General features: G+C 43.7%; 1 protein-coding gene across 1 annotated transcript in view; it reads left to right on the top strand.

The window, feature by feature from the left end:
- Positions 1-19104, top strand: part of runx3 (RUNX family transcription factor 3) — a 55228-nt gene that overhangs the window by 24112 nt on the left and 12012 nt on the right. The window contains exons 3-6 of the mRNA XM_019878274.1: positions 2020-2078; positions 2426-2666; positions 3963-4067; positions 16654-16797. Of these exons, the coding sequence (XP_019733833.1) occupies positions 2020-2078; positions 2426-2666; positions 3963-4067; positions 16654-16797 (549 nt within the window). The remainder of the gene's footprint in view (positions 1-2019; positions 2079-2425; positions 2667-3962; positions 4068-16653; positions 16798-19104) is intronic.

Raw genomic sequence — 19104 nt, forward strand, 5'->3', positions numbered from 1 at the left:
GGGGGGCGGGAGCCCGTGGCTATGACTAGTTAGTGAAGACGACAACGTACAGCACTGACGATATTTATCAACGAGTTTAAAGATGGTCAAATAATTAAAACGGTTTAATTCGTATGCTATTAAAGGAGTCAATTTTAAATGCCTCATCGGAAGCAGATTTTTTTTTTTTTAAATACTGCAGTTTCTATTCGGTTCATTTAAATCGTAACCTACTGTATCATATTTTGTATGAGTTAAATCAGATTCCGTTGTTAATTTCACATAATAATTCTAATAAGTAACACGGGAAACGTATGTCATTACACGACCGCTTTAATATAATATTGCTTGGTGTGCACTTTAAAAAATCTTTGCTCAAATTGGTTATTTAATAAGATAGTCATTGTCACAGTGTGAACATAAACATTTTTTTTTCTGTCTCTAATGTGCCACGACTGAACGAATACGTGTGGGAGAATTCAAATTCATTTTAATTGTCAATATCGCGGTGGGTTTATTTTAAAATAGATGACATCATGCAATTTTGTGGGGTAAAGATCTTGAATTCAGACATCATTTAGTTGAATTTTTTTAGATTACCGGGTATTAGTTTGGATCATTGATCTATTTCAGAGAAGAGATGAAAGTGTCGTCTCCGCGAAAACGCCGCTTGAAATTAAAGGCAAATGCGCCAACTAGCGTGTGTAAGAAGAACCACACGCAGGTTTCCGGCTGCTCTCTCATCAAGCCACTTTTCCTTTGATTCCACCAAACACGTTTGTCCAATTCACTTGATTGCTTCAAGTGTAAATCAAGTATTTATGAATACGGTTCTGTTTTATTTATTTGTTTCAGCATTATTATGAATGAACAATGTACATATATTGATTATAAAGTGATGAACTCGTCTCACTGAGAAAATTGGACAAATAAATGTCCCATTAGAGTATTGCCAGCTCACAAGTAAATATATTACAGCAGATGTTTTGCTTTGAAACATTAAAAAAAATAAAATAAAAATCAGTAATGCCTTACATAAAATAAAGTGATTTTTTGTCAGAGTTTCAGAAATGTCAGATGCTGTATTTGAAATAAATAGGTGCGTATGTAATTTACAAGTCACAATTCATTATATGAATACAAAGTAAGAGAATTTTAAACGGAATGGTTTTCTTTATTTTTTTTTTCTTCATAAAAAGAGAATAAGCACTGGTCATTACAGAAAAGGAAGAGATGGCTCAATAATTGAATTTGGGGCAGAAGAAGCAGCAGCGGCGGAGACTTTGATTGGTCTACTGAAAGCCCAACCCAGAAGATTCATTGGTGGAAAGCATCTCCACACTCCCGACCACTAAAGACTAAAATGACTCGGGTAAAATAATTCGCGGCACTCTTGAGCTCTCCATTCAGCCTCGCGACGTCTTCGCGCGTCCTTAATCTGCTCTGCGGTGGATAACTTGGAGTGAAACATCCGTGCAGGCACCCGGCAGCCCCTCGATTGGGTTGTTTTCCTTTTTTTTTTGGTTTTTGGGAGACGAGGACCTGGATGAAGTTTGACGCACGTTCTACGCGCGGGAGGACAATTTGTACAGTTTCACTGTTGCTGTAGCTGTTTTTTTTTTTTGGAGTCTTGCGATATCCGAAGTGACTTGTATTAAGTGTTATTTTAAATATTTTGCTCTCATTTAGACGTGAAAGTCAGTAGGCTGGATTTTTCATTCTTCAGTTTTCCGCCCCCCCCCACGACTGGATTTCTTTGTCGCTGACAAAACTGTTTTCATTAACTCCTATTACGCATTTAACGAGTGTCACAAGACATTCTTAGTGATTCAACACCAGATGACCTAGCTCTCAATCATCCCTTTTTTTATAATCTGTGGTTGAGAGCCCCCGATTTCCCATCGGTTTACGCTGTCGCCTCCATCCTCAGCGCTCAAGAAAGAAGACAGCAGACTTTGAAGAACCGTGCAAACTTCTGCACCGACCCCCCCGTCAGCTTGACACTGACCCGAGCTGTTGTTGTGATGCATATTCCCGTAGAGCCGCCCACCACCAGACGGTTCACGCCGCCCTCCGCGTCCTTCACCTGTAGTAAACTCGTAGACGGATATCGGAGTTAACGTGACGCGAAAAGCGCCATTGAAGAAATTAATGCATGCAAAAAAAAAAAAAAACAACACACATTTATAACAAGCATTAGAGTTAAACAATTCAGAGGCAACTGTGAAACACATTTAAATATTAAAAAGCAGCATGCAATTATAAATGGATGCAAAACGGGATGTTCTTTTGTAGAATTGTCGCCTATAAAAAAGAAACAAAATTGCCAGGCGTCTGCATCCAGAATCATAAATCAGCATCATAGAATCATGACGCGCACATATTTGAGTTTAGTACAATGAAGTGGAGCTGCCTTTTCAGGAAAATAATCCGTGTGTAAACATGTATGCTGCTGGGGAAAATATTTACAAATGAAGATGGGTTTTGGGGCTCCACGGTGACGGTCCAGCCGCTTTTTTTTTTCGCACAGGTTGTGGCCCTCGGTGATGTCCCTGATGGTACTTTGGTCACCGTCATGGCCGGGAACGACGAGAACTACTCGGCCGAGCTGAGGAACGCTTCCGCCGTGATGAAGAACCAAGTGGCCCGCTTCAACGACCTGCGCTTCGTTGGGAGGAGCGGACGAGGTGAACACACACACACACACACACACACACACACACACACACACACACACACACACACACACACACACGCGCGCGCACGCACACATAAATACTGTCACAACTAATGAATTTTATTGAAGGAATATATGAAATATAAAGAGAAAAAGAAAGTGTAATTTAAAAAGTAATTATTTATGTTTCCCACGATGTCTCTTGCTTTTTTTCTAAAGATGAAAAATTCTTCATGCGGAATAATTTGGTTCAGGGCGCAGTGCGCCCCCGAGTTTGGCGTGTGGCGCAAGTGGGTGTAAACAGATTTTCTGAATCTGTGGGGTGAGCAATTTACTGTCCACATGATGCTATCCCGAGAGATGGGTCGGGGTGGCGCACGTCATCTTTTAAGTTTGTTTTCGAAGGCGCCCTTTTTGTCAACATTTATGCGTGAGCTTGCCGCTACATTGTTCTTTTGCCATTTTTGTAAATGAAAATATTTACGAGGATGGCTCGATGTTGAGGGGCGCCGTCGAGGGGCTAACGATAAATAAATGTCCATCACTGACTTTGGGCCAAAAAAAGTAAAATAAAATAAATACATACAGTATGTTGTAATTTAGATATTTATGTAAAGAGGCCAAACCTTTTTTTCCCCCCCAAGTGGCCCCAAATTCCTGGCGTCCATGCGTTTGTAATAACATATCAAAGGCTGAAATAGTTTTGATGTTTGCATTGTCTGAGAAGTGTCCATCTATATTACTATATATATTTTTTTTATCTCTAGAAGTATTTCTGGCCTTTTTAGGGGCCTTTTATTGTGCATTTTATGTTCACGAACAATAGAAGCAGCCTATTGTCTTTGAATTATAAGGTAGCCCATCCATAGGATTTAGGCAGTAAATTAACACTGCGGTTTCCCCCCTTCCTCCGACACTCTCTTTTTAACACGAGATGTCTCTCTCATGTCTGCATGGGACCAGACCCCCCACTTCTCCCCTCCACTGATTTGGATGCAGATGGGAGTACGATCCCGCCTTGTTGAACAATAAACGATCACTGTGAGCATTTTTAAGCAATCTGGAGCGCATTCTCTCAATAATCCGAATCATATAACCGCTGTCAGGCCCTCAACTGAGGTGGTCCCAAATGCTCTCCCTCCCCACCCTTCCATTTATTATTTTTCAATGCCAAAGGCCTCAGCGACACAAAAGCTGCCGACGCTTCAAGGCTTCAGGAAACAATCAACTGTGAAAAACAAAGAATAAGTTTTAATAAGCGACATAAAAGTCAGACATCTAAGCGCCATGCAATGCTGCTTTGCAGGAAAAAGCTTCACTCTGACCATCACTGTTTTCACCGGACCGCCTCAAGTGGCCACTTACCACCGTGCCATCAAGGTCACCGTGGATGGGCCGCGTGAACCACGCAGTGAGTACACACACACACACACACACACACACACACACACACACACACACACACACACACACACACACACACACACACTGGGGTACGGTGCAGTCACCATTAAAAGTAGATACAACGCACTCTGTTGATTGGTCATCAGAGAATCTGCATTTCCGAGTGGCACCTGATAGTGTGTGCGTGCGTGTGTGTGTGTGTGTGTGTGTGTGTGTGTGTTTTGGGCACACACTAAATGAGGCCTTTCTAATCAAAGTATTAAACAGGCACAGGCTAAAATTAATTTAGCACTTGTTAATAAGAAAAAAGTGGAGTTACGTATGTTAGTATTCGTTTATCAGTGAATATCAAGACTATTAGATGCATTTTTTAAATTGTATTTAATTTGGTCCACATGAAAAGAAAAATCTCACAAAATTCTTCGATCTTTTTAAGAGTCTACGTTCTCATTCATTAATGTTTTCATGTTTCTGCGGAGGAGGAGGTTTGCCCCAGTTGCACTCAAAAGGGATTGCACAGATTTGCACCACGATTCAAGATTTCATGCAAATCACTGAGTGAGTGCTTTTTGCGTAGACTTTCACGAATGGTAACAACGACACTAAACAATAGCTTTCGTCTATTGTTGCCCTTCTGAGATTCCTCAAATTTGTTCAATTCATTCGTGGGTTGCATTGTCTCGAAATGCTAATTTTCTTCTTTCTCCGTAATTAAGAGTTTTACGGCCTGAACAATACTGCGGTATGTTGTACTGAATTCTACCGCTTGGTGAAAAAGTGGCTTTAGGTAACTTCCCTCGACCCGCCAGACCATCTTTACCTTTTGGTCAGACCAAGGGTCAGACTTGACGAGTCATTACACTTTCATGAAATTGGTGACTTGACACACAGCTTGATTCCCAGCGACTGTCATCTCCTGTAGGGAAGCTGTGACTTAAAGCTCACAATCTCATGTGCTTTAATGCTGCTGGCTGCTGTGAGGGATAAAGCAGAGCGGCCGTTCGATGAGTCAGGCCCCGATGGCTGCAGCTATGCCCCACATGCAATGTGCGCCATTTTTCATGAGCTCAAGGTGCGATAGATGCGATAGGTAGGATTTCATGACCATTCCAACGGAGGGATCCAGTTTTTAATGGTTCTAGCGTGCAGGGTTTCCCAGCGGTCCAAACGGGTAGATGGCTGAGGCTTGTGCTCATGTCTGTGCACAAAGATATTTGCGACAGCGGGGGATTTAGTTCAGTCAAAACAGAGCACGGCGAGAGAGGTATCAAGTGCCACATGAGGGGGTGTATGCCTGGCAGAGGGGCTGAGGGGCACTCAAAGAGGGCCTTCAGCACCCACCGATACCCCCCTCCCCTCCCCCCGCCTTGCCCAAACCCTCCCGCCAGTCCCCGACAAGGTTGCACGCTATTTGCAGCGATGAGAGAACAGTGAGTGCCAGTAGGGCGGGACCAGATAATAATAAACAGTGAATGCATGCGTGTGGATGGTTTCAATCTGATTGTGTGTGTGTATGCGTGTGAGTGCATTCACATGTGCATCTGCAAGCATCTCAGCTTGAAATAACCGTGCGCATAGAGGACGTCTCCTGTCTGTCTGTCAAAATGTTACTGCTCCAGCTGAGGCGTCAGAATGGCCAAGCTTCTTTTACACCGGCCCGTTTCTAAAAGGTGACGCTGTTTAATATAGGGCAGGACTGATTTAGGTCCTTGCCGAAGCTGATGCACGGGGGCTCACTCAATGTAATACAGTATAATATGTTCAAATGTTTTTGGAGGCGAGGTTACCGGGTTAATAGCACCCAAAAGATTAGGTTCAACGGCACAATCTAATGCCATCCAGTGCAGGAGTTGCATCTACCTTTGAGTTTATAAAAATAATCGTAATGCTTCATTTAGAGCGAGAATCAATTTTCTAAACGCCTCTCTGGATGAGGCTTTGAATTTTTACCAGTGCAAAACAAAACCACAAAATAAACATATTCGCACCTCCCTGACAATGTCAATAAAAATAAATAAATAAAATTAAAAAGAGAAAATGAATATCGTTGTTTTAATAAAACGTCTGTGTTGGATTTAATTAGATTTCTAATAAAATTTCTAATCGAATATTTTATTCTTCATTACTTCAAGTAAATGCCCTCTTCGGTCTTGCTGAACCTCTTTGAACTCCAAAAGAGAAATACAAGTCCAAATGAAGGGGCCTCTTGTTATGTTTTATTTTATCAACGGGAAAAAAAAATTGTACATTGTAAGAATACACTGTCATCGCGGTCGTGTCATGTCAAAGCACATGACATACACACGGCCATTCACAAATTATTCGAGCCATAAAAATGATCAGATTCTTTTCCAAACCACAAGGCACCACTTGAAATCGTCTGCAACCTTTACAAGCAAGGAAGACAGAGAGGCGCTTTTGCCAACGCATAAAACAAACGGCATTTTGTCATTTCACGTCTGATCCCCAGGGACCGTTTTTCCAGGGTTGCCTCCCTCCCAACTTTTCTTGCCTTCACCCATTGTGTTGTGTGTGCTCGTCATTGCACTTTAGGGAAACCAGCCTCGGCTAGACTTTGCTAACGTGTTCACAGGCATTGAAGATGTGTGCTTGCATGGCACCGAAGGGTTGTGTGAGATTGTTCATTCGAGTGATGATTCAGCATGTCATTCCACACCATGCACAAAAAAAATATCATATTTAATCTTCTGAGGGTGAAAGTAAGGCGCTTGCTGCTAATTTTTTATCATGCTGTGAATTCACGTTGACGAGGTTCAGCCAAGTATTTTTGTCTCCCTCACTGCCGATTTCCTCATCACACATCCGGCATGCGTCACCCGACTCGATCTATCTGTCGTATTATTATCAAACTTCTGCCCAGGCCAAACTGGAAGCTCAACTGTCGCAACTGAAAGCTCCCCCTCTTTTACTTCTCAGAAGCAGTTTGTGACCAAAAAAAAACAAAAAAAAAAAAACAACAGACGCTCCAAGAAGTTGGTTGTCGTTGCTATCAGTTCCCTCACACCACACGCCCAAGAGTGCTTCCTCTCACCAATGAATCCTCCAACTGTATTTTAGATGCGCTTGTCAATGTCGTATTTAGGCATGAGATCAGCCGCTCCCGATACACTCATGAGTTTGGTGTTGCGCTGCGCTGTACTGTTTGTATTTCTGTATCTGCTGCGCTCTTTGCTGTCAGATGAATCAGAACCTTCATGAAGTCATCGTGCTTGAGTTTGATTTTTAAATGGCTCCTCGACTGACATCACCTCCTAAAATAACAACAAATGTTGCATGCGGACACTCGGCGGATGCTCGGTTAAATATTATATGAGATATTTATGCAAGGTTCGGTTTTGGCAGTGTCAGAGAGGCTTTTATTAATACTTCTAATCGTGTGTATTGTTAACTTTGAGAGGTAAAATACTACAAACACACCTCAGTATGATACTGTGCTATTATTCATCGCTAAAACTCCAACCCCAATAACGTATTGAAATGTAATGGTATCGTTTTTCTCTCGCGCCAGCAATATTTTCTTTGTATGTCAACTTCAGAGGCAGCGCGAAACGTAAAAGTGAGTGGAAAATGTCAGTGGTCTGTGAATCGTCTTTCACTGTGATGTCAGTGTTGAAAAATAAACGGTTCCTAGTGACTACCTTATTTCAGTGAACTCACAGGCTCACCTGACTAATCCTCTGAACATCCAAATAACTTTTGGAGCTGTTGAATACATATCTATATCATAACTGAGTTGAAGAGATAACATTTCTGAGGCATAGCAAGCAGTGACACTTGAAATCATTATGAATACACACTCACTCGTGCAAACATACACATACCCCAAGTCCGCCTCCTGGAGTTGTAGGTAGCTGCACACACCCAGTCGAATAAATACAGGCAACAAAACACCACTAAATGGGTGTGTGTGTGTGTGTGTGTGTGTGTGTGTGTGTGTGTGTGTGTGTGTGTGTGTGTGTGTGTGTGTGTGGCTATTTGCATTTGGCACACATACTGTACAAAGTATGCAAATAGACACACAATGATATTTGCTTCTTTTTCCTATGATATTGCAGTCCTTCCATAAAGTCCACAAAAGGCTCTATGGTTGTTGTTGCTCCCCCGTGTGTGTGTGTGTGTGTGTGTGTGTGTGTGTGTGTGTGTGTGTGTGTGTGTGTGTGTGTGTGTGGGCGTGCATGCGTGCACGTCGTGCCGCTCATGCACCTGCCAGGTGCTTCCATCGCTTTAAGTCAGCTCGCCGTGGGCCACGCCCCTGCTCCACAAATCACATGAAAGGCTCGGCCTCGTTGCGAATTGCTCTCTCAAAGCCAACTTTGATGTTTGAAAATGGAGATGGGTGTCTTTGAAAGACAGGCCTGCGGGTGTATTAGTGCCAGGGGAGGGCGTGTGCTGGGTGTTTTCCCGACTGCTAATGCCTTGCGCTGTGACTGGCTGATGTACTGTATTACCTGGAGACATCGTGGCCTGCACACGCTGCGGGCTTCTCTGTGTCTGGTGTAGCGAGCATTCACTCATGCAAAGAGAGGAGAAAAAAAAAAGGATGATTTTCATCCAGAAACCCAATCACGCAGTTGGTTTAGCTGGTGGCCAGTTCTTTCTAATTATTGGGTGTACTATTTTGCCTCGGTGATAAATAAGAAACAAAGCAAAACAAGTGGAATGTAGTCGGATATGTTCAAGAAAATTTAACAGCATCTCAAAATCACATTCTTCTCCAATCATGTGCGAATGCACCTTTGATTGGAATAAAATTTCACTGCAAGTTAACTCACAGATTCATCATAATTAATCATTATTAGCATTACATTTGTGTCACATAGCGATTGGGAGACCGGCACAGACAGCAGTTGTCAATTTCGATGGATAATTCAGCCTAAATGCTTTCACCGAAGCAGTTACCTCAACAGAAAACAGACTAATTTGTCTTTTAAGAGCACTTGCAAGTTGCAACGCAGAGACAAAGTTTTTTTTGACCAAAAGGGGGAAAAGAAAGATAGTCAGAGTGTAATATGTGCTCTGTGCTGATGTCTGTGAAAGCCACAATAGCCTGAGGCTCAAGTGCCCTCTCTTTTTCCACTCAGACTAAAATTTCCACCCTATATTTGCTGACGCCAGATAGAACACCCAGACACACTATGAATTACCAAATTATTTACAGAGGCCTCAGACAACACTATGAATTCATTGCGATCATTGCAAGTATGCCGCCAAGCAAGACGCTTGTGAGAGAATGACCGAAACACGCCGCCAACGGCGCTGCCGGCCTCCCTCCGTCTCCACTCGAGCCGCTAAATGCACCAGCCAAGCGTCTTTCCTGTTTACTTACCTACGAGGGGAAGTAAAATGCTCGCTCTGTGTGTCCTCGCTCTTCCATATTTACTCGGACCCACACAGGAGGGACCCATTACAAGCTTTCAGGCATAATTCAATAAAAGTTCCGATCTGCATTTACAAAAATAAATGGCCCATGAGTGAGGGAATATTTTCTCCTCGGCTGCATTATGACAATAAACCATTTTCTCCCGTCGAGGCATCAGGCACAGGGGTGAAGTAGAGTGTGTGTGTGCGTGTGTTTATGTGTGTGTGGTGCGGGTAAGCACCTGCTGGTTACTGGAAAGGACTTTGTGTACCACTACCATGTGGTTTGGATGTTTATTTCTTCAGGCTTTATTGGTTAGGAACAGTGAGCAAATAATAGGTGAAGCAAGGTCTTTTTTGTCATTCCAGGAGTACAGAAGGTTGTAATCCTGTAGGTAAACACACAGGGAAGCCTTGGCATGTGAAACCATACTGGAAATATCACCGAAGAAGAGAGCCCCATTCTTTGTAACCACGCCTCTCGTGCCAGTGTGAAAACGACACGTCGTGTGTTTGCATGCTTGCACGGTGGAAAAAGTCACACATTTTAAATTTCACACTTTACTTTGACTCAATTGTCATGAGCACAGGGGTGGTGGTGGGGGGGGGGGAATGCGCGATATTGGGCGTGAGATAGCACGCACTAACGTGTTTCTCACGTCTACTACCATTGCATTTATGTGACAGCAACAGCAGCTCTTTCCCCTTTCCCGCAGCCCCGTGAGGTCCCGCTTTTCGCCCGATGCCCCAACACTTCAACTGCCGCGTACAGTATATGCACGGACAAACACCATCGGCATTTTAAAGCGATACGATATCACAGCCAAAAGTAGTACCGCTTTTCTAAAATGTGTCACTCGAGTCCAATGGGCCTACTGTGCTTCACAAGCACCAGTGAGAAAGGCAAAAAAAAAAAAATCCTCATCTTATAATAACCTCCTAAATGCCTCAAGAGTATTCCAGAAGACAGTGTCACAAACGTGCCCATGCACACACACACACACACACACACACACACACACACACACACACACACACACACACACACACACACACACACACACACACACACAAATATTACAGAGCAGCAGCACAAAAGCAAGCTGATTGCTCTGAAGCATGCTACAGGCCCTATTGTGTTGGGCGGGAATCCGGGTGCATTTGGCACCCCTTGCTTCTCTTTGCCTTGCCTCAACTTGCCTCCTTGTAGACATGCCCTTGTGTGGCACCGGCACTCGCTCCCCTTGCACACGCACACACATACGCGTTAAGCAGACACACGCAAGGAGCGTTATCATTTTATCAGAAAAGGAAGGCTGCGCTCTCTGCTCAAGCAGTCTCGTGTAGCAACTTCCGTCGATGCGAGGGGGGATTTTTCACACTGCTCTCATCCCCCGAGACGAATGGTGCATCTGCCCGAGGGACCGGAGCTCTGCGGCAAAGAAGGAGGAGGTAGCGATGAAAACAGACAGCAGAATGTTTGAAAAGATAAAAGTTGGCCTTCTTGCGCATATCCTGCAGCCCTACTTTTCTATTATGTGCAAAAGGTGTGTTTTTATTCTCAAAGTCTTACAAAACGCTGATGGAAATGAGCTTCCAGTTGTGTAACGTCTGCGTGTGGCGAGCGCCGGACTCATTTATGGCCAGACGAGACAGCCACAATCACCAACCAAGGGTAAAAACCACATCCTTCAGGGTCAGCCTCAAAACAAGAACTTTGATTTGCCCCAGTTGAGAGACCTCAACGTGTGATTGGCGGTCTTGGGAGTACCAAGCTGGATACTGCTGCGGTGATCCGCTCCGAGCGGTGTGTTTGTGCAAATTCAAAGAAAAAACAAAACAAAACAACAAAAACTAAAAAACAACAAAGAAAAAGGGAAGTTGAAGAAAAAAACGGCGGAAAGACAGGCTGGGTGGCAACAAGGCTGTTAGTGGCTCAGGAGGAAGAGAAAGACAGGTGTGCTTGATTTTACTCAACAGATGTTGAAACCTTGTCGAAACGGAAGTTTGCTCACACCCTCCAACTGTTGCTCCACTTTAACAATTTAACAAACTTCGCATCATGTTCCACAGCTGAGCTTTTGCTTCACTGCTACGCTCGGCACCGACTTTCATTGAATGTCTTCAAAATGGCGCGCTGAGGTCGTTGCCATTAAGGCTCTATCACGCCGGCCACCGACTTTACGGTTCAGACATAGCTTTCATTTCAATGTGTGATTCACTTCAATTGTAGCCTGTTATCTGGAGCCTATCAAGTCCATTTATATCGCAAATACAAATATTTACACTTCAGATATACTCGCTGCAGCCTTGGGTTCAGGCCAAAGCACGTATTGTCCTTTGCTGTCCAGATAGAGTTTCAGATTGCCCCCTGAAAAAGCACCAAGGCCTTTACTAAAACGAGCTTGTGTTAAATGTGTCTCCTGTTGGATGGGGACACGTTTCCTTCTTTCAAGGCAGAGAAACACTCATAGAGGGAACGAGTGGAGAATGAAGGAAGGAAATAGGTCATCGTAGCGGATCATTCAGTCGCCTGTGTTGAGGGCCGGGCGGTCGCGGCGAGCGAATGCCGTCTCCGTGTCGGGCTGATACAGGCTTTGTGGAGGGAAAGTTGGCCACGACTTACTCGGGTTTTTTGTTGAATACGCGGTGCCTTCAAATACTGCGGCGAGCCGATCTTGTGAAAAACAACTTTTCACAGCTCCACCACTAAATGCAGTAAGAGTGCAGAAGTGCACGCTAGAAGGGAAGTCGTTTTGCAGTCAAGATAAAACACTGTCAGGAAATATAACACTCGCAACACACACCCATTCCTCTCAGTACATTATTAATACCAGACATTTTATATCAAGCATTTTATTTGTTCTTCATAGACTTCCATAATGCTTTCAGATGATTCAGAAAGGAGGTTAGTAAATCTACAGCGTCCATTTCTACTTGCCTGCATATTGAGCGCCGCTGTTTAGGCCTCATGTGTGCACCGGCCCCTGTCTCCCAGCTCGATCTTGTGGTTATGATATCATAGCAAGAAAAAGAGGGCATTCTCTCCTAAGTGCACCCTGACACATAAAATATTCATCCGACCACAAAAACCCCTCTGAAATGGGGCTGCAGTGGATCTCCGGCACCCCTCTGGCCTGCAGAGTACAAGTCAAATGATGGCGGTCGCTCCAGACGCGCTGCTACAACTGAGGTCAACGAGCCAAAGACGCAGTATTAACACGAACGTGAAGGTTAACTGGGAGATACGGGCGGACAACATGCTGTCGTACTCAAAGCCAACAATGAAAACAGTGCAAACTCTTTGAGTACGAGTGTAGATTTGAACTTTAGACAGATTCTTCAGCAGTGAGAATCAAGTTTTCTTTTGAAGCAATAGCAGGCATGATTTTCTGATAAAACATTTATTTCACAATAGACAGTACTGATCAGTATGATGTGGCGCACGGTTAAAAATACGGCATTTTGCGAATGTTCGCAACTCAGCTGTTCAGAACTTGGGGACCTCCTACATGTATAGAAAATGGAAAACCGTCAGAGGTAGCCACAGAGCATTAAACAATTATTCTTACATTAGTTGCAAGTAACCACAAGAACCAAAAGTCCATTTAGAAAGACCTAAGAAGAAAAGAACTGATCATCATCAGTGCCAAGTGTGTTTCGGAAAATGAGTGAGTGAGTGTGCTGTCCTCCGCTCTCAACTTTACTCAACTGGGAAGTATCCAGGTTGGTGAGAGAGTTTCAGCAAACGTTTGAGAAGGTGAGGAAGAGCGCTTCACGCTTCCTCCCGCTTGATTAGAGGTGTTAACGGCATTGGCGGCCCCCGGTGTTAATGAGCTCCAGGCGGCATTCTAATGAAGCCCCCGCTCCCCCCAAAATAACCTTCTCACCCGACTATAACCTTCCTCTGGAAGCAGGATTCAAGTGTGTGTGTGTGTGTGTGTGTGTGTGTGTGTGCGTGTGCGTGTGTGTGTGCGTGCTTGTGGCCAGCTTGAATAATCACTATAAAGAGGCACACTATTCCTCTTGCGGCCTTCGAAAAACTGGCCAATTATCATTTTTTTCCCTGCCTGTCGACCTTTTTTTTTTTTCCAACCAGAGATCGTTGGGATGTATCATTTCCCTGACCTGATCCTTTTGAGGTGGTGTAAATCTCTTAATAACTACACAAGGACATATATAGGGGCTATATTTGGAGGCTCTCCTCCCCCTGGCAGCCCCCAGACCAGACAGTAGCCTCAGTGTGGCTGACTGACTGTGTGCATGTGTGTCATAATGTGCGTGTGAGAGGGAAAAGAGGGGGTGCGGGGGGGGTGAGAGAAGCGGACTTTCATTCCTTCCTTCCATTGTGGTTTAAGAAGAAACGGATCAGAGGTGAATCTAATAGTCTCAAATAAAGTATTTCTTAATCAGTCATCTGCTCTAAAAACTGATGGGTACAAAGTAACCCAACTTTGGTCAAAAAGGGAATCACAACTTTGTGGGTTATTTATGTAACCCTAAAAGTTAAGAAACCATGAAATAACCCAATTTTGGGGGTTGCCTCATATTTTTTTCATGGACAAAACAGGGGTTTTGTGGGTTATTTATTTGACTTAACTCTTGAGGTTAAATGAATAACCGAAAAAGTTGCATTGGTCCCTCCCCCCACCCCAACTTTTTTTTTTTTAGCATAACTTGGTCCATCTATCTATTGATCCATCCATTTTCTAGAATATTTGTCCTCAATAATGTTGCAGGTGGGCTGGAGCCTATCTCAGCTCATTGTGAGTGAGACTGTGGCACACCTTGGACGCCAGTCAATCGCACGGCACCCAAACAACCATTCACACTCAATTCACACATATGGTCAATTTAAAGTCTTCACTTAAACTACGGTTAAAAAAAAAAAAAAAAAAAAAAAAAAAAAAAAAAAAAACATCACCCAGGCTCAGGAAGAAAGTGCAAAATCCACACAGGGAGGCCCAATCTGACATCCGAACCCTCTCGACTGTGAGGCAGATGTGCGAACCATTATTCCATCATGGAGTCCTCCCCTAAATTCCTTTGAATCCTAATCCTTATCTCTTCATCACACCAAGACCGTTTTTGACAACGTTTTGCTTCCGGCTTTGTAGGTACTGTTTGGAGAAGGCCCTTTTCTTTTCCAGCATGACTGTGCCACATGGAATAAAGCAAGGCTCGTAAAGGCACGGTTGGATGCGTTTTGGTACAGAGGCACTTGACCCTCGTCCAACATTGGTGACCGCTGAGCATGCAATGTTCTTCTGGAAAAATGGCCCAAAAAAATTATGCTAAATACTTCCAGGAGAATGGAAGCTGTTGTCATTGCAAAAACAAGAACAACAAACAAATTTCCTTTCCGGTACATGTAAGGGCCAGTTAATTTTGTCCATGTAGTGTATCCCAGTGTGTGTTCACAGCATGTTCCAAGGGAACGGCACAGGCTGCCCTGGTGGGCGGAATAACATCCCAAAAAATAAACACAACTGCTGTGTCTGCTCAGACAGATGAGTCATTAGTGCGTCCTTTTTTTTTTTTTTTCCACACACGCACTCTTTGTTGCCGGGGCACTAGAGGTGATGTTTAAAAGATTGCCAGCGTGCACTTCAGATAATATTATCCCTATAATGCCATTTGTATCATATTTGATACATGCATTTTCATTATGTAACTCATTCTTTACAGTACAGTGAATCATCTGTATCAAATTTGATACTGCAGGTTTAAAATATGATTTTCCCCAAATTTTCTTTTTCAGATATAATCTACATAATGCTTATAAATGGGATACCACAAATATGTAAAACAACATGATATGGCAAAAATATTTTTGGGGGTTTTGTTATAAGGGTTAAAGAACATCTCAGTTCCCAAAAAATCTGATTTTTCTGGCTATTCCTTGATGGGTCAGGCATTAAAGGGTTAAGTCAGCACACACACACACACACACACACACACACACACACACACACACACACACACACACCAGTGGACCTTGTGTGTCATCTTACATACGTGTGTTGGAGGTGGTGGGGGATACAGAGGTTGATATTTCTATATTGTTGGTAAAGAGGGGATGGAGGGGAGGCGGCGGGCACAACCAAATGGACAGAGCGGTAAACGAGAGCAAACTTTACCCATGGGTCAACCTTCAAGTGAAGATATATTGCCCATGGGTCAGGGAGAGAAAGGACGGGCAAAATCCATATTGGTCCGTCTGCCTTGCCCCCTTTATATAGTGATAAAATATTCAAATCCAGCCATTACTTCACATTAGGGTAGTCTGCAGAGATGCCAATGAGAAAACCACAGAATGTATACATGCCGGTTCACACACACGGTTTTGGTGCATTGATAGTTACATTAAAATCTCTTCCTCCCATTAGAGGGAATAAACCTCATCCGGAAGCGGACGTTTAAGGTGTGTCCAGATAAATGTAAAGTGCGTGATGTGTGTACATGTTAGCGGACATGTGAGTGTCCACATAAAAGCCACGATAAGAGTTTTTTTTTTTTTTAATTGTTAACATTAAGCCAAAGGGTTGGGTTTGTCATCTGAGAGTGTACATGGAAATGAAGGTTGCTAAAAGTGAGCTCATGTTCACACAAACACAAAATTTTGATGACCGCATGCTCTTCGAGCCCGATAGGGAGTTTCCCGATGACTAAGTGCTGCGTCGGTCGAAGCCGGATTTGTGTTGGTTCAATATTTCTTGGTCTGACAATTCAAGGAAAATAACATTTCTCAGGAAATAATTTTGAGCACTTTTACCGCTGTTATCTGTGGATGACACGACAGCAGGTGCAGCTTGGGTATCGCTTGAGTCTGGCCCATGGATTTCAAGGTCTGCGAACATTCTGAACAATATTTTTGCACTTGGAGGTTGAAAACAGGGTTACATTGGCCCCTTGGGTAACGTCATCCAGTGTGACCGATTGGGAAACTGTGAAGCAACAACGGTCCTCGCAGTCCCAATCATTGAGAGAGGCACATTTATTTTTTACATTTATGATGTTTTGTGGCATAAGATACAATACAATACAATACATGCTGATTTATATAGCGCTTTCACAACAGCGGCAGCTGTAACAAAGCGCTTAAGTAAACAGTTAACGTAAAGTAAAATTATAAATGACAAGAATCTTCTCCGTGTCGTTTTTCTAAATGCGGCTGTTGCAATAACGTTCTTCCACTCTTGTTTATCTTTCAGGACACAGAGTGAAAATGGAAGACTCTCAAAAGCAATTTTCGGACAGGCTGTCAGAAATCGAGCGCTACCAGCGAACCATGCGAATCGGTCCGGTGAACAATAATCCTCGGCCCCTTCCTCAAAGCCACCTCAGCACCACACCAGGTGAGCACTTTTGACATATTACAGTTACATCTACCCATGAGACAAACTCACCATGTGACAAGGGCAAGGTTGTAGTTTGCCTTTTAAGGAACCAAGTGGGTGTGACTGGCTTATGCTTGAGCCCCAGTAATTCTGCCCAGCAACAAGAATTTGTTATATCAGAACAGTGCTAGAATTTTATTTTATGTTATCCACCCATTCATTTTCTATCCATGATGCCATTTTCTCTTGATATCGGTTCTAGTATTTTATCTGAGAAATGTCCCTTCAAAAAGCGTTTTCCTCGCACTGCTTGTCACTTGGGGGCCCCGATCATTTTTTTTGTTCATAGAAACGTGCCACAGTACTGAACCTAACCGAAATGCAGTGTTGGGCTGTAGTGTAAGTCAACCCAGTATGCGGTGCAATTAGCACAAAACACCAAGCTTGCACCACGCCTGAGCATTGGAAAGGGGTTTGAGGTGTACCCCACTTTTGTGAGCACGGTTTGTCTGAAAGCAAGTCCATGTCAGCTCTGTCCCCGCATGCCCTGCGTGAGTGGGTCCAAGGCCCCACAGCGTGCAGCTCTGCGGCCAGGTGCCGCGGCGGATGCTGCCAGCCCCCGACTTGGCGTGGGTGCAGAAGTTGGCCTCTGCGCTCCACACACGACAACCTCAGGAATGTAACAGCTGCCCGCTACCTTGGCAATCACGTCACTCTCAGACTGGCTGAATACTGGGGGGCGTATAAGGGGCAGCGGGGTAGTGGGCTTGGACTCAGACTTAGGTGGTGTGATGTGTGCATACACTGTGAACAGCTGCGTGGGTGATGGCTGGAGTGAAGATGAGTGTTCACTCTCTGTCATATGTCAGAGACTTTTTTTTTTTTTTTAACAAGATTCCATGTCTGGACTCACGCAGACTAAACACACACAGTTTGCTCCCCTCTTCTTCCCGCCCACTCTTTAGTTCTCATGATGGCTAATGAATCTCATTACCTTCATATCAACATGTTGCTGTGTTCGGGGGTGCTTGTTTGTGAGCCCTGGACCGTGTGTGGGTGCAGTGGGTGCAGGATTATCAGTGTGTATCACAACCATTCACCACTGTTTGGCCTTGGGTTCAGCTTACCCAGCACTGAGTCACCAGAATGGACCTGCACTGTAGGCTCTATCGTATCTCCCAGCTGACTAAGGATCACACAAAGACTTTTATCCAGCTCCCACATGTCTCGAACTCACTGTTGATAGTCATGCACATCCTTTGCACAGTCTGTACTGTACAGAAACATGAAAACACACAGGAACCTGCTACCGTAAAAATAAACATCGATCCATGTCTACAATTCGCAATACTGTATACACAAGTGCCAGAGTATTACATTTAACTTAAGTACATAAATGGCATTTTCGAAGAAAACAAGCAAGATTTTTTTTTTCATTGGCACATCTCCCCAAAAGTCATATGCACACCTGGAGGACTAATACAGAATTATGTTTTAGCAACTGATATTTAAATGTACCTTATTCTTTGTCAATGGTGTTGTTTTAGTTTTCTACATCATTTCAAACCAAATATATGAATACAATTGTGACCATGAGTTTGACGAGTCACTTTCCCTTTTTCTACACACTAATGGGGAAAGACATCCAAAATGTGACCTGAAAACTCACTCACGACAGCTTATCCAAGATAATAACCAGTTCTCTAAATCTTCACAATCAGTGACAACATAGGAAGTGCTCAAGGTCTGGTAGAGACAGTTGTGACAGTAATCACCAACATGTGCACTCACGGAGTACTGTAGAGGCCATGCAATGCTCAATTTTAGCGTACAGTTGGGCATGAGATTTGCACGTTGTCTGGAAAGATATCAGACACGAGTACATTAAAATTTTTCGGGTTGATTAAGAAACAGAAGGCCCGGAGAGATAGACAGTGTCGCTTTTCTGCCTCATTGAGAATTAGTTCAGAGATTCGAGCTTCAGGGTCTTGTGAAGAGTTTTGTTGCCATTGTGAAGTTGCAACTGTACACGTACTTAGAGCAGACTCAAGGCATTATCATCATTAGAGCCTAACAGCCTGGGTAAAGGCCTGTGTGCTGCCAATGGCCGGAGGCGTTTTACAAGCGGCGTGTGTGATTAAGACAGAAAAAGGGATCGGCTGCAAAAGCCACACACCTTAATATGCGGTATTAGCGTCACGATGGCATACCACAGGGCAAGCGCTGAAAATAATTAAATTGCAGATCTGCGGCCTCCCACCTTGTCTGTAAGCACTTACACACTGCGTTTGTGGTGAAACTAGGCTTACAGCTGCAATATACATT

Source organism: Hippocampus comes, unplaced genomic scaffold (assembly GCF_001891065.2).
Source record: "Hippocampus comes isolate QL1 unplaced genomic scaffold, H_comes_QL1_v1.1 scaffold470, whole genome shotgun sequence".
Lineage (NCBI taxonomy): Eukaryota > Metazoa > Chordata > Actinopteri > Syngnathiformes > Syngnathidae > Hippocampus > Hippocampus comes.